This window comes from Scardinius erythrophthalmus, assembly GCF_964197995.2.
Source record: "Scardinius erythrophthalmus genome assembly, chromosome: 2".
Lineage (NCBI taxonomy): Eukaryota > Metazoa > Chordata > Actinopteri > Cypriniformes > Leuciscidae > Scardinius > Scardinius erythrophthalmus.
Window position 1 is genome coordinate 43,771,796 of NC_138222.1, and position 17,246 is coordinate 43,789,041.

The window sequence follows — 17,246 nt, forward strand, 5'->3', positions numbered from 1 at the left end:
TCCATGAAGTAACTGGCCTTTAAAAATAAAAATCTGCCTGCCTCTAAGCGAATTTAACATAGGGGTGTCCAAACTTATGCACCCTGTATTTTAAGGAAAAACATTTATTTATTTACCATACATTATTCATTCACAAAGAAAATTGGTGTCCTTAAAGGTTGGATTTTTCCTAATTTTTTAAATTAAGGCATTAAGTTCAATTTCCAAAAGATGATTTTTTTATTCCTCTTTTTAGTCAACTTTAGCATGGGTGTCTAAACTTATGCATAGGTAGCACTGTATATATACATATATATATATATATATATATATATATATATATATATATATATATATACACACACACACACACACACACACACACACACATACATACATACTACCGGTCAAAAGTTTTAGATCGGTAAGATTTTTAATGTTTTTAAAAGAAGTATCTTCTGCTCACCAAGGCTGCATTTATTTGATTAAAAATACAAACAAAAACAGTCATGTTGTGAAATATTATTACAATTTAAACCAGCTGTTTTCTATGTGAATATATATTTAAGTGTAATTTATTCCTGTGATCAAACCTGAATTTTCAGCATCATAACTCCAGTCTTCAATGTCACATGATCCTTCAGAAATCATTCTAATATGATGATTTGATGCTCAAGAAACATTTATGATTATTATCAATGTTGAAAACAGTTATTTACATTTTTATTTCATGATGCTATGATGAATAGAAAGTTGAAAAGAACAGCATTTGTCTGAAATGGAAAGCTTTTGTAACATTAAACACTACCGTTCAAAGGTTTGGGGTCAGTAAGAATTTTAATTTTATTTTTGGGGGAAAGAAATAAAATAAATCCATACCTTTATTCATCAAGGATGAGTTAAACTGATCAAAAGTTACAGTAAAGACATTTATAATGTTAGAAAATATTCTATTTTAAATAAATGCTGTTCTTTTGAACTTTCTATTCATCAAAGAATTTTGGAAAAAAATTGTACACAACTGTTTTCAACATTGAAAACAATAATGAATGTTTTTTGAGCATAAAATCAGCATATTAGAATGATTTCTGAAGGATCATGTGACACTGAAGACTGGAGTAATGATGTTGAAAATTCAGCTTTCATCTGATGAATAAATTACATTTTAAAATATATTAAAATAGAAAACAGTCATTTTAAATTGTCATAATATTTCACAATAATACTGTTTTTTTATTGCTTTTTATCAAATAAATGCAGCCTTGGTGAGCAGAAGAGACTTCTTTTAAAAACATAAAAAATCTTACCGATCTAAAACTTTTGACCAGTAGTATGTATATATATATATATATATATATATATATATATATATATATATATATATATATATATATATATATATATATATATATATACACACACACACACACACACACACACACACAGTTCCCAAGTAAGACACAGGTGATAGTGGCAGTGCAAGAACTCCCTTAGATGTTAATAAACTAATCAAGCATGCATTAATGCTTTTTAAATGGAATAAAAGTGTGTATTGCAAAACTAAAACTAATTACAAAACTTGTCAAAAAGCATCTAACCCTGCTGTGCTCTGCTCTTTGCCGGGGGCAGTTGAAGAGGAAGGTGCTGAAGACAGGGACCCACATACTGTCCCCCAGCACTGTCAGGTACACCTCAGTGAACTCAAACGCTGCTGGGTACTGATTCCACAGCTGCCACACACAGTCCAGGAACAGCAGGAACAAAGGAGACTGTAGACAGAAAGAATATGAACAATAAAAACAATTTACTTCACATATAAGTACCTCTTATAAATGAACAAATAAGATACTGGAATCTAACTGATAAAAGCTGCACTACCTCCTCTTTGTCACTCTTCTTCAGATGGTTGCAGCGGTCCAGGAACCGATGGCCAGCCATCACCCACTCCTTCTGAATCAGACCCTGGAAGCCATGCAGACTCCTGCAGTGAGGATCACACATCAGCTGCACCAGACAGGAAATCACACAACTCAGGTCCCGGTCCTCCTTCTCTGCTCACACACATACGGAATAAAGGGGCAAGATTATTTATCACTTTACATGAGATTTACAACATATTACATTTGTCTATGAGACAACAGAACAATAAAAGGAATATCCCAGGTTATTTATAACGTCATGTGTGTGGACAGCATTTGTGGGATCCTGATTACCACAGAAAAAAGTTTACACTTACAATGGATGCCGGCAGGCAGACAGCACCATAAATAATTTTGTTTCAAATATGAAAATTACAACCACACAAAATAATATAATAGAAAATAATAGAAAAGGGCTTCTTACCTAGGAGTATGACAGACACGTGTCTGCTTTCCAGCATATAGACTACATCTACTGCGTGCTTCAAAAATGTCCTGTAAAAAAACACATACCACACCATTCTTACAAGTGCACACACAACTATCAACATCTGAAAACAGATTTGTTAAGACCTAAAGCACAAACAGAAAGCCTATGCCTGTTTCCAACATTTCTAGCATGAAATAACTTCTGGCACAAACTGAAAGCTCAAATATGCTGTGTGGTGACTACTGAGTGTTTCTCAATCATACCTGACATACTCCATCCATCTTGAGCTATCTAAGGATGACAGCCACTTCTCTTCAGACTCCTCAAAGGGCTCTGCATATGCATATAAGTACAGAAGCAAGCAAAAAGACACATTAGAGCCAAAGTGGACAAGGCAATAAACAGATTATATACTGAAAGACAGCTTAGATCATTTAATCATTTTACAGATTTTAACTAGTAAGAGTTAGTAAGAGTTTCAACAAACATGTTTTTAATGGCACCAGGAAGCACTGTGTGGGCTTATTGGAATAACATTCCTGGCCTTTACTGTAACCCAGTCTTAAGCTAAATTATTAACATGAATAAGCCTGGTAAGTATTTCCTACAGTTAAAGTCTTATTAAACTGAGTGTGTACTGCAATCCCCCCTTTCTCCAACAGGGTATTAATTACCTATAACACAGATCTGCCTCAGTTTCAGAAGAGCAGTCTGAATATCCTGGATGTTTGGGAGGTTTTTGTCCAAATCCGACTTGAAGACGTCACTGCGCAGGGGGTGACTCTTAATGATGGCACTGGAAATCCTACAGAAACACAGATGATTTAACCACTGCGAACTGGTGATAAATACAGAATATGACAGCCTGTATCTTTGGATATGAGCAGATCTGGCAACCCTACTAGGCTCATGAGATCTGAGATGAGTAAACAAGCACAATCACAACATTTGATGAAATTTCAAAAGCAATGAAATGATACATTTTGGACAGTTATTTTCCCAAATATTATCAAATAAAGCTGATCTGCTTTCTTCCAACAGTATGATAAGTGCTTTATTTAGGCTTAAAACGGAGGTCAAACCAAATCTATTTCCCTTAAATTCAACATGAAATCCAAATTGACTTTGATCAAAACAAATTATTCATGTGTGCTTGTATTCTTTAATCAAAAGAACTTGCAACGACATCTCTTCTCTGATGACAAGGGCAGGATAACCTGTCACTCACATGAGATCACAGCAATAGCAAACCACAACGATCCAGTCAATTCCCCATGGACAAAATCAAGTCCTGCCCTAAATTTTTTCTTGTCTGAGAAATGTTTTTCTTGTCTCTCTTTCTTACCGCTGCTCCACCTTCCTTTGCTGCAGTGGGTCACTGATGTTAGACATGCGGACCAGAGCGCTCCCACTGGAGTGATTCCAACACCATAACTACAAACCAAAGCACATAAACACATAAATACTCTTCAAAAGATTAGCCTATGTATGTTGACACACATGGTTGACTCACAACTATTCAGTGAAAATCCATCCACAAGTAATCTTAAATATGACATGATTTGATTTCTCATTCTGCAAAGTTTTAAACTAAGACACTAACTGATGACTTTATCTCTGAGTAAGAGCAAAACAGACTGGGGTAGTAAAAGTGATTTGTAGATTTCCTCCCCTCTAACTCCAAAACCAATAATCCAGTCGGGTAAACGGCGCTCACCGGGATGCGCTGGGAGTAAAAGCAACAGGCGTATTGCTTCAGATCCTGATCTGCCAGAGATACCGGAACCACAAAGAACTCTGGGAGACTGCAAAGAGCAGAAAAAAAGGAATTAAATTCCACAAAAGGGCTCCTGAAACTGTCAAGCACAATGAAATACGTGACGCTTCTTTGTGTTAGTATTATAAACACAATGACCTGATACTGAACTGCATGTGGATCAGTGAGATCAGTGCTTTCATTCCAGAGGATTACTGCATTCCTGTCTGTCTGAGCAGATTCATATGAACCTGTCATCATTTAATCAGTTATCCTCATCCTGTCAGGAGATTTATTAGGGTGACTTTAAGGGGCCTTTTACACAACACCGTTTACGACTAAAAACAAAAAACTTTTTATGTGTTTTGGCCGTTCATTTACAACGGTGCTTTGGGGCCTGAAAACATAAACTTTAGAAAAGGGGTTTCAAAGTGCAAGTTATTAAAAACGATTCCTTTATCGTCTCCGTATAAACTACAAGAACATGAATTTTTGAAAATGAGGACATCATGTGCATGCGTATTACATGTTCAGTCTATAGGTCCATATTGTTTCTTTACAAAGTGACATCGCCAACTACTGGCCTGGCATGCATAACACAGCATTTTTAATCTTTGTTGCGGATCCGTGTGAACGGATCATTTTGACAATGTTGACGTCTGTACGCGTAAAACAAGAAGGAAAAACCTTTCCGTTTTTAATACATCATTGTCCTGTAAGCGTACCATAATTCATGTTCACTTAAGCAATGCCCATTTGTCCTGTAAATACTCATACCTGTGTTTCTGTTACATTTACTTTCTACATGAAAGTTATGAGCAGCAATGAGCTTTAGCCTAAGATGCTTATACTAAAAGCTGTTTGCAAAATAGATCATTATTTACATGTGAATTCTCATATATACACACTCACCTGGGCGAGATGAAATAGCCTTGATTTATGGTGCACACCCTCCATTCAGAGGCACCGGTACGCTTGATTTCTCTGTCCCAGTCTGAGGAGCAGTCGAACAGGGGGGTCTGCAACCCCCCGCCAGGGTCAATACCATTCACCGTCTCATCTAAACAAACCAGACATGTACATGCTCATAAGGCAGTCCAGAGATGCATACTCATGAGGTGTGAAAAGGTGAGAGTTGCAGGTGGTTATGGGACAGTATGTTTACTGAGGTGTGTTTTATTTAAGGATATGCTTACAGTGCATTAAATAATTGTGATTTTCTTAAACACAATGTTATAATAAATTATAATAAAAATATATAAATTATACTAATTAAATGTAATAAGTAATTACATAATTTCATTTTAATAATAAATCTCATTAAATAAAAAAACTTATATGGCCTTGAATTAGCAAAATAACAGTGATAATGGAGACATACACTACCGTTCAAAAGTTTGGGGTCAGTACGATTTGTATTTTTCAAGAAAATAATACTTTTATTCAGAAAGAATGGATTAAATTAATCAAAAAAAATTCTACTCATCAAATAATCTTTAAATCAGTTAACTAAATATTAAGCAGCACAACTGATTTCATCACTGATAATAAAAAGAAATGTTTCTTGGAATGATTTCTGACGGATTCTGATCAAATAACAAAAAAAAAACCTTATCGTCTGTAACTGTAGTGTATATACTGTATATAAAAAACAGCCCTCTTCAGATCGACATATTGTAACATGAATTTACACTGAAAAGCAGTAAGTTTGCATTACTGGTGGTGTCACATTCTCCTACATGCTACATTCTGTCATTTCTTAAAACTGTGTTACAATGCAGCCCAATAATTGCAGCCATAATAAACTTAATATAGGCCCTGCTATTCAAATGAGCACTTTGCATTCCCTGGAAAGTGTCCTCATGTTTTGACTTGCAGGGAGGCTGAATGTATGGACAGCTCAACTCAGTTTGGCAAACATTTGCGGTCACAGTCGCACGTGTGTTTTCATACCCGTTGATCCATGGTATCGCTTTCCGACGTATTCAAAGCCAAAGAGTAGCTGAGGGTCAGCAGGGTGGGAGTAATGAGCGATGGCCAGACAAACCTGTGGGAGCACACAAAATGACCTTCATCGTTAAAACTAGGCCTGTCACGATAACAAATTTTGCTGGACGATAAATTGTCCAAGAAATTATCGCGATAAACGATAATATTGTCGTTCTGAGACCATTTTCACTTAATAAAATTATAATGGCATAATAATGCAGGTACACCTTTTCAACGATCTATAAACTTTTATTTCTAAAGAATATTAAACATTTAAAACGGAAAACATTTTAAATATCCAAAAAAATGAACAAAACAACCAAAAACAATGAAAGCAATGGACTCTTAGTGTCTGTTAACAAAATAAATGTCTGTTAATAAATAAAATGAAACAAAATTGCACTTCAAAAAATATTAAACATTAGGCTTTAGACATTATTAAATAGTGATACATTCCATAACAGGCAAAACTGACAGTTAGGACCTTTGTAAACAACTTAAAAAAAAAAAGCCTCAACAAGCCATATCGCACAATTTTGCACTGTTACTCCTGTTACTTTGTCCTCCTGTCACTTTGTCAAGTGATTGTGTACTGTCGGGAAGACGGAGACGCACTTTATTGCGTGTATGCTACGCAGTGAAAATACCTGGTTAGGATTAGGGGTGAGGAGTGCGTGCGTATTACACGCCATAAAGAGCGTATCATATGCACGCAAAAACTATTTTTGGCGTATAAATGGCACGAGAAATAACATTCGTGGTATAGATACGCATTTTCATGTGATCGGGCTCGCTGTCGCAACTCACAACTAGCGTCTTCTCTCTCTCCCGGCAGTAGCCGCAAACAGTTCCGCTGGCGCTTTCCCATACAAAGACCATGTGACTGACAAGCGCCGCGGAGCCGCCTTCCCACACAAAGTCCATGCAACTGACAACAAGAGGGTTCACTCCTCCTATACGCTATAGAACCGAGCGAGGGTGGTCATCCAGTCTCTTTGGTAGAGAGAGAGAGAGACGAGGAAAACAAACAAGCATGCAAATGGAATTATCGCGGCCGGAAAAATTATCGAGCTCATTTTTTTTTATCGTGCGATTAATCGACTTATCGACTATCGCGACAGGCCTAGTTAAAACATGACTAACAATTACTAACAAATTGTTTGAAGTCCAGTTTACCTTTGCAAATACCAAATGCTCCATTATAAATGAGAAATGTACTTAAATGTACGTAATCTTTGGAAGAGATTTGAAAGAGCTTTTGGGAGAGAAAATTAGCCTGTGTTCAAATAAGCCATCATAACTGACATTCCTGCCACAGGGCACTGGAAAAATACCACCTGAACTGCTTGATTTAAATTCTAGGCACAAAGTTAGGTCCCGAACTGGTTGATATCCCCACACCCAGGACTATATAGTGCAGTTTAGGAATTTTTCTCCCTTATATCTGTTTTCCTGCAACACCTGTTGGTCAGATCAACTGTTCATTAATTCAGAAGAGCTTTTCTTGGCACAGATGTTGGATTCAGGCATGGAAATATTCAACAGCACTGAGCGCAGAGCACAGGCTGGACTTTTACCTTAAAGGTGCTCTAATCGATGTCACATGTTTTTTAGGCTGAATTTTTTTTTGTCACATACAGCAAACATCTCCTCACTATCCGCTAGCTGCCTGTCCCCTGAACACATTGTAAAAAAAAAACGCGGTCTCTGTAGACAGCCCAGACTCCACAAACGGCAACAAAAACAAACGGGCCCAGCCTGGACCACGAAACATAACAAACAGTGTTCCAGCCAATAACCGACAAGAATGATTTGGGGGGTTAGTGCGTGTGCACATGAAGGGGGGTGTGGGGAGTGGAGGAGAGAGAAGCATGAAGAGGGAAGTTAGCTAGAATTTACTTCCACTATACTACTTCCATTGTTTTTCTCAGTAAACATGTGGTAGAGGGATGTGTTTGACCCCTGCGTGACCCCATAGTGGTTGAAAAATATGAGATGGGAGGAAAAATATCAAGTCAATGTTTTTGCATACTTCTCAGTTCCCCTGAGAAACTCTGCGTTCACTCGCAAAACCTTTGCATTCCCTCACAAAAACGTTTGTGTTCGCTTGCAAAAATTTTGTGTCAGGGGAACGCAAAACATTTGTGAGAGAACGCAAAAGCACTGCCTGTAATAGATGTCCAACCCAAGAGCAGCTTATATACAAACATAAAACAATGGCATGGCATGGCATGAACTATAGACTATGGACATGACAAACATGAGGGCTTAAATACACAAGGCTAAATGACAAGACAAGGGACACCTGTGAACAAAATCAAGACAATCAACCAATTAGAACATGACACATAAGGCAAGGGAACACATGGCAGGATCACATGACTAAAACAGGGGATCATATGACAGACATGAAACAAGAACATGAAACAAAACCAAAACGTGACACTGCCAAATAATTTTTCATCCCATCTCATATTGTTTTCTTCACCATGGCCCTTTAGGGGCTCTGTATGACAGTCACTGTGTTCTAAAAAAAAAAAAGTACAACCTTAAAAATACGCATCTCTAGACCTCGTGTTTTTTTTTTTTCATTACACATAATTTCAATGTAAAATCGCATTCTTTGTGAGTGGCCTCTAAATCTTGTGCTTCTCAAAGAAAGAATTGAATGCTTGTACTGGTAAAATGACATCAACGTTTTCAGATGCTTGTTTGTCAGAAGTGTTTTCCTAAGGAGATAGGTATAGGAAACTCTGAAAAAGAAAAACCTGCTCTAGGGACAGAAGTGCTGGGAATTAATAGTGACAAATATGGAAACACAACAGACAAGTGATGTGAACAGCAGCTCTGTAATTTCCAACTGGATATTATGAATTTACCAGTTGGCTTTTTTCCATTGCTCATAAAGAAAAACAAAGTATTTTTAATTCCACTCAATATTTAGCCTAGCCTATACTAAAACGGCTCATTAAAACCCAAAAGCACACATAAAAGAGTCCCTCCTCCATAATCCAAATACAATATTTGACATTTAGTTCCATTTTTGTCCAATCTGAGCTGATATGTCTAACTGACCCCCAGAGCTCTCTGCATTAGACTCCATATGGCTCCTCCATAATACTAGCACCAGAATATGAATAAGCAGTGTGCGTTGCAATGGCTGTCAAGGAAACGCACTCTACTTGCCCTTCACGTAAGCTCCATAGTTTAGCGTTCAGTGGCACTGAGCAACAAAAGCATCAGAGAAGCTCTGGAACGGAACTTCAGGATAAATGTGTGTGTTTGCTAAGCGCTCAGAAAGTGAGAGCCGCGCTCAATGGGCTTTTTGTTCCTCTTGTTTTTGTGGTGCTTTTCTTGCCCCTCTCTCCCCCTTCCTTCACACATTCTCAGGAGCTAGCAGACTGTTTAGAGCTGAACTCTGGCATCTCTTTTTTCCTCATCCCCCCCTTACTTCAACTCCTTCTGTACCTCCAGTTATTCCCCTAAGATTTTGGGCCCTGTACTTGGTGGATAACTGCAGGTGAAAAGCTTGGCTTCCCTCACAGTCTTTTTCCCATTACTGAAAGGAAAACTCCCTTTTCAGCTTTCAAAAAAATAAACAGCTCTTAGTGCAGCCTTTGACATTCTAGTGACTAATACATGATGACTAACAATCATTCCAAAGATGCTGTGGAGACCATTCATTTCACTCTGAGTCATGCTACAGGAATGGCCAATCAGGGCTCATTATGCTGCAGGAGTGACGAACAGGAGGCCGTTCTCCTCTTCTGACAGCCTTTGAGTCAGGAGCACAATGTGGAATGTTCGTTTTACACAAAGTTCCACATTGCCTGGCAACAGCAGCTGTTGTGAAGCAACAGGATGGGTTTGTAGGCCGGTGTGAGTCACAGAACTCGGACTTCATCGCATGATCTGATCAGCTTGTATAAAGAGCTCTTTTTATCTGCTTTATGGCACAGATATATATAACGGGAGGGAGAGACATTCCTCAAGAGAACATGCTTTATTTTATGAGGCAGAGAGCCTCTGATGGTTTTGGTGGGAACTTTCAAATACTTTACTGCAGTGCATTTTTTGTCCTTTTAAGTCTATCCAGTAGAGAAAAGTGAAAAAAAAGAAAGAAAAGACAATTACCTTTAAAAATGAAATTACTCTATAAATCTGAATAGATTTTTTTTCAGTTAGAGACCTATGAGGTTGTAATGAAATGCTAATCTAATAATTGGATGAGACAGTATGAAGAAACAAAATCATCATTACAAAAATCACTACCGTTCAAAGATTTGTGAAATATTATTACAATTAAAAAAAAATCTATGATGAAAAAGCAGCCAATACATCAGTCTTCAGTGTCACATGACCCTCAGAAATTTGCTGATTTGCTGCGCAAGAAACATTCTGAATAGCTGTAGTATTAATTTCTTTAAAAAAATAAACAGTAGTGTATGAGGTTAAATAGTTAATAAATTACTCATTTTATAAATCGCTCAAACACTGTCCAGCAGCAACACCACTGTACAAAGTTTATTTGGCCTCCCTTGAGCTCATTTTGGCCTCACAGATGTCCTTTAAAGTGGAGTGCATGTGAAGGGGTTACTGCAAAACACATGTGAAAAGTAATGTTAGAGGAACCAGTGCACTGTAATTGTACGTTTTTGGCTGATTACACTGTCTTTATTAAGATTAATGCCTGACTCTTTTGACTACAAAAAAGGTCCACAAATCCATATCAATGAAAACTGATGAAAATGAATAAACTAATTACAAAGTAAACAACTCGCCCATATGAACATTACCAATGAAATTCCCATGCAAATGGAAATGAACTTAAAGCAACAACATGGAACTTTTCCTCTGCGGTCGCCCTACAGGTTGGAAGCGGAATTGTCCATTACCGCTGTCGTAAAATGATTTACGGTTACTGTATGAAGCATGCAGGTTTTTTTCATATGGGCAATGATAATATTATTAATCTTCCCCCTTTCATAATTTATACATGTTTAGTAGACTAAACATTTTAACTCAAACATTTGCGATTTGCATGTCGATTGCAATGCTCAAATCTGAACGAGAATGATAGCGATAGCATCCTAACCATCTAAAACTACCATGTTAGTGTTTACTAGCTACCAGATTGATAATTCGCTCATCTACTAGCTGATTCATGAAGATAAATAAATGGAGGACCAGATAGTTTCCGTAACGTAGCCAGGCAGACAACAGATTAGAAAAACTAAAGATAGTATGCAAGCAATTTACAGTTACTTACTAGTTCAACAGCATGACGGCCAAGTCAGCATCGGTCTGGTAACTCTCCTCCTCCATAAGCTAACGCCAGCGAGCAAACGCTCGACCAATATTGATCCTCGTCCTGCCTTTCAGTTTATCACTCTCCCTTTTCCTCTTCCGACTCTACTCCGACAAAACCTTGGACTTCTTACGTTTCGCTGCTGCTTCAGCCATGACGAAAACAAACGCGCTGGTTGGCCACATTTGAGGAAGTGGTGGGCGAAGTGACGTATGCCGTAAAGCAGTCGAATTTTGTAGTTCTTTTTGAGCGCTGGTTACTACCCGCACCACGAAGTTACATAGTGCCAGTAAAAGCGATACAGACCCCGTCAGGCTCTGGCAGACGTCTCATTCAACCTATTGTAAGTCGATGTACTGTCACAAGGGTCTTGGAAATATATTATGAAGGTTGAAAAGTTACATGTTGTTACTTTAAAATGATCTTTGAGTAAGTTTTTAACCACAAAGTTTGGTTAAATTAAATGTTTACAGGAGTTCATGATTAATGATTTGAATAGAAGGGATAATTTCACCCTAAAATTAAAATTCTTATCTGCAAAACACAAGAATAAATGTTGAAGAATATTTGTAGCCAAACCATTTTAACTTCTATTGTATATAAAAAAATTATAAATAAAACTAACCCTAACCCACAGACGAAAAATAAGTAAATTATGACAGAATTGTTATTTTTGGATGAACTATGCCTTTAATAATTAGCCAAACATCAAATTGAATTAACACAAGAAATTCTTGCTACTGACTGTCTTACTGTTATAATATATTTTGAAGAAATTTAACAATATACGGTAAGTGGGAACTCATATGTGCGTAATCAGGAAACCATGATTTAATTTCTCTTTTTTTATTTGTGTTTTATTGTATCCCTTTGAAATTGTACAGCACTTTGGTAGACTCAGTGTTTTGTTTTTTAAGGTGCTTTATAAATACATTTTTATTTGATTTGATTTGATTTGATTTGATGAGGGCTTTGCATGCGCATTTCAGAATCTACCAAATGCCACTGGTTTGCAGTGGGATCAGTGTCCACCAGACAAAGAAGGTGGATGAAAGCAGTGCTGTCTAGGTAAGGAGAAACACATTAATCCTCTCATCCTACAACCTCTCAGTAGGGAAGGGGAGACGACGAGAGGAGAGACTTCCTGAAACACCACAGGCCTACAGTTCTAGGAAAAGATTCTTGCTTAAGTGGGACACTGACAAAAAGAAAAGATCAAGGCTAAATGAGTGCATAAAACCGCATACACAAAAAGGCAGAACACTGACTGAAATTAATACAAATCATAAATCCACTTCATTCCAGGACTGGACCCAATAACATGCAGGAATTTCTCATTCGTGTTTACAAATTTTACTTCAGGGAAAACATCCAGACTTCAGCAGGGGCTGCAGTCAAACCTATTAGCTCTTAATCCTCTCTCAGACTAATCCAAAAGCGTCAGGAGCGCGGAGGAGGCTGTGAGGCTAGTTATTTTATATTGTGTGTGTGTTGTACCTTTTTGGCACTCTCGGGTCCAGCTTCATCAAAGCGGAATCGGATGATACGGAAGTCTTTGCAGTAAAGGATAAGCTCTGTAGGGTTAAATTTCAGCTTCTGATTGGATCCTAAAATCTTCTGCTTCCCCTTTACATCATTCACTATTAAAAAAAAAAAACACACAAAACAATCTTATTTGGATTTTGTAACCATTACTGATAGTGATGAAGAGAAAGAGTACAGGTAATGATGGGGAGACGATTGGAAAACAAGATTTTGGCAAGAGGCAGAAATTAACTACAACACTACAGAAACATGTGTCAGAGAATGTGTACTTACTGCCAAGTTTACTAATCTCACTATTGGATAGTACACGTGCTAGTGAGCAGGGGGAGTATAATCTGTATTACGTGTAATATGTATTACATAATGTTCAGGCAAACAGTCTGAAGGCACAAAAAATAAATCATGACCAGGTCTGAAAAGTAACAACAACAAAAAATAATAAAGGCAGTTTTCCTTCCCTAAAGTAACTACCAAAGAATACAGAAGTGATAATTAAGACCACTTTTCCATTTTCAACATTCTGAGTTCTAGAGAACACAACACTATTTTTATCATAAGAGGAGTTCCTCTACCCAAGTATCATGTTTATCCAGCAATGGATCGAAAGAGGAAACGCTCATATTAACTTCATGTTAGCAGAACTGGTGTATTAAAAATCAATATCACACAATCATGCTGTTTATACATGTATTTTAAATAGAAAAATCAGATAAAAATCACTTTTGACACACTGAAGTGCCTTGAAACGCACAGCATTATTTAATGTGTTGACGTAATTTCCACTGAAACAGGAAGACAGGGTGAGACATATCGAGCAGCTCTTTCCCTTTTTTTAAATAGCCAATAACGTTTCATTTATATCACAGCCCAGCCAGAGACGTTGAGCTCGGCAAAGCCGCATTTGACAGCCACAGTCTAATAGGTTTAATATGAAACTGTTTATTAAAGCAAAACAGCGACCGCAATCGTACTGAGGATGTGTAGTTTGAAAAGTGTGTACTTTATGTTGGTGCATGGCACCGATGTTATCTCATCAACCTGTCAGTGCTGTATCTAATGCCATGTCTGCCTAAGTTTCTCCACCTAATCTCCACCATGTCGCTTTAAAATACAGCATTCTGTGTAGAATTCAAATGGGTCCAAGTCCGATACGTTTTGTGGTCTTCGAATAATTTTATACGAAGACCACAAAACGTATAATTCTGTTCATTAATTGATGTTTGTTCATAATAAATCAACTTATGTTAATTAATAGATCTTATCCTAGATTAATAAATGCTTCAAAAGTATTGTTCATTATAATTTCATGTTAATAAATGTAAATATACAGAAGCTTATTGTATAATGTTACCAAACTACTGAAGGCTCATTGTGTTGTGGATAAAGGTGTAGTATAAGTAATACTTTTGTAAGAAACTTGTATTATTATAAATTAAAAAAAAAGAAACAAACAAATATGAGCAGATAAGGTCTGTGTGATGTGGTTCAAAATTAGCTTTCAGTCCTGTAATTAATACAGTATAGACAGCCTCCAAGGGCACTATCCCAGACTGCAGGGGTCACTCTGCCTTACTGACAGATCGAAGCCTCAAAGGGTGTTTTTTCTCCAAGCCTCAATCTCTTATAAAGGTCTTTTTGTTGAATCCACACAGACAGACAGTGAAGAAAAAAAAAAGGGGTGGGGGGGTGGGGGTAGGGGATTAGGCTTCATGCTATATCTGTTTAGCACAGCAATTCAACACTTGGGGGGCTAAGTCAGCAATGAGGGGAGTGCAAGGATCTAACACAAACAAGATTAATCGCGGCCGGGCTCAGGCTGCAGTCTGGCTGGATGAGCTCATCTGCAGCTATGCTAAAAACAGCCACCCAAACAGGTTCTGCAGCTACGCTACACTTTCACGAATGTACACATCGCTCGTGGAAAAATCCAAGCGAACAGGGTTACAGTCATGATTGTTTTTGTTAAGTTAATAAAAATGCTGGGAGAACACACAAAGGGAGATTAAAATAAGTACTGGTTAGTAAAAAAGGTAACACTTTTTTTCTATGGTCCACTTTAGACATTCTTCTAAGTAACTTTGCAATGACTTGTCAACTGACTGTCATTATAGTTTTAGTAGACTGTAGAAGACTGTTATATTATCGTTGAGGTAAGATGATATGTACAGTACATGCAAAGTGACTTATAGTCAGGAGAATGTGTGTTGGGGGAGCATCAAACTAAAGTGCCATCATTATGCTGACAGTCTACTAATTACTAATACTGTGATGAGTTAGATGACATGTAGTTGCAGTTACTTATAATTAGTAGAATGTCTAAAGTGGACCGTTGAAATAAAGTGTTACCGAAAAAGATGGAGAACAAATTTAAAAAGAAGGAAACCAGCGACTGTATAAAAACACATTTGCAGGCACTGAAAATGAGGAGAAAGGGGAGAATGGCAGAAAATTCAGAAGAAAGATCTCAGTGCAAAACCACGTCAAGCAATATGATGTCAAGCACAATGATCGGTCACTTTTTCAAGACCCTTGACTGGGTGATGGAAGTATTATTTTCCAATAATTTTAATTGTCTTTAAATTTGAACAATTTAAGCTTCAAACCAAAACAAATTGAATCGCAACTTTACAAACTATGCTCATAAAAATGACAGGCGACTTTTTGCGAACATCAAATCAGCAGCAACCACACATTGCAAAAGTTTTTTACTATTAGCATCAAATACAATATCATCAAATTATTAAAATATACAAAATCTCTTGTTAAGAACACAATATTGCAAAGTTCACTGCAAGTGCAGGAAACTGATTCGATTATGTCGTTCACAACGCTGTACGTGTGTGGGAGGATCCAATGACAGTTTGGGGTTATGAAATCCTGCCATAGAACCGATTACTCGAGCCGTATTACTCTCCTCTATAGAGTGCACGCTATAACTGCTAAGATTATCTTTGATAGTCATCCAATTGATAGTAGAAAACAGCAGCAGAAAAAGCCTCAAGAGTGGCAGGTGGTCTGCAGGTGTTGTTAAGCATGGTGAAGTATGTTCATGTGCTGTTGAATTACCTGTTACTACCTGCTCCACACAAGCCAGTGAGATATCATGCTCGCCCAGGAGGCGGTGGGTGCACTGGAATCTCTGTGAACAGTAAAAAAGACAAGGATTATTTTTGATTTTATTATCATTTTGTTGACATTATCCTGCAAAGAGAGCCTAATGAGCTATGGCTTCCATATGAACAGATGTAATGGGTGACCTTTATTATCTTTAAAGAATGTAACAATTTACTTCTCTTTTCAAAGTAAAGTCTGATCATCGGTTGTCTTAGCGAGATTATTAACAAGTTTAACTTGTTTGAAAGCTGCTTAGCAGCAAGGAGTGACTATAGAGGTTAATATGTACAGAAGATTTCACTGCTCTGGAAAAGAACTTTGGCTTCTTTTCCATGAAATGGTCAGAAAGACAGGGTATGTATTGCCCTCCTTATATGCCACACTGATCCACTCTAGTTGGGAGTAATACTCATGACACTAATATAATCAACTGTATTACATTGTATAAATGCATAAAACTGTAAACAATTTCACCTATATATTTGTGTATCTAATGCGGACCTGTTTCCTCAATACTTAAAGCTGAAGTCTGTATTTTTTAAATAGCCTGTCCTATTCCAGTTTAATGAGTCAACTACAGTGTATGTACTGTAAGTCATTAGTAGGTTCATTCAAAGCCACTGGAAGGCAAGACTATAACCTTTAGCCAAAGAAGTATAACGTTACGGCTTTGGAAGTATGCGGGGAAGGAGACAAGAGGCCGTTTTTTTAAATGGATGTCAATGAAGGAGAGGCTTCACTACGCTGAATAAACAGCTTTTGTGAGGAAATAGCAAATCATTTCATGAATCGACAGCCTGTTCGCTAATCTTAAACATGTCTTACACTAAACAATACTTTCGTTGGGAACTGTGTAGATTTTACCTTGATAAAAAAGTAGGAATGTCACGAAAGGTACTGTAAAACTCATTCATGGCATTACCACCAGCAAATGTGTAGTAGTATTTAATAATAGGTGTTGTGTAATATTGAGTGATATTGTATTTTGTCTAAAGAAAATAAACTATATCAATGTTTTTCTTTCTTTGTCTTTCAAGTTTTACTAATTATAATAAGACTTGAATTACTAAAACTGCCATACTGATACACTATGATGCTGATATAATGTATTTTAATAAACAAAGAGAAAATAAATAATTTAATTATAAATATTGTATCATGTTGTTTAATGAAAAATAAAAAAATAATGATGTATATGTAATAATG

General features: G+C 37.0%; 1 protein-coding gene across 2 annotated transcripts in view; it reads right to left on the minus strand.

The window, feature by feature from the left end:
• Positions 1–17,246, minus strand: part of mtmr10 (myotubularin related protein 10) — a 35,835-nt gene that overhangs the window by 3,822 nt on the left and 14,767 nt on the right. For both annotated transcript variants that reach the window (XM_081354801.1, XM_081354802.1), the window contains 11 exons: positions 15,993–16,065; positions 12,879–13,021; positions 6,038–6,131; positions 4,997–5,144; positions 4,046–4,133; positions 3,674–3,762; positions 3,003–3,133; positions 2,592–2,661; positions 2,323–2,393; positions 1,858–2,030; positions 1,578–1,748 (listed from right to left, as the gene is read on the minus strand). In XM_081354801.1, the coding sequence (XP_081210927.1) occupies positions 1,578–1,748; positions 1,858–2,030; positions 2,323–2,393; positions 2,592–2,661; positions 3,003–3,133; positions 3,674–3,762; positions 4,046–4,133; positions 4,997–5,144; positions 6,038–6,131; positions 12,879–13,021; positions 15,993–16,065 (1,251 nt within the window). The remainder of the gene's footprint in view (positions 1–1,577; positions 1,749–1,857; positions 2,031–2,322; positions 2,394–2,591; positions 2,662–3,002; positions 3,134–3,673; positions 3,763–4,045; positions 4,134–4,996; positions 5,145–6,037; positions 6,132–12,878; positions 13,022–15,992; positions 16,066–17,246) is intronic.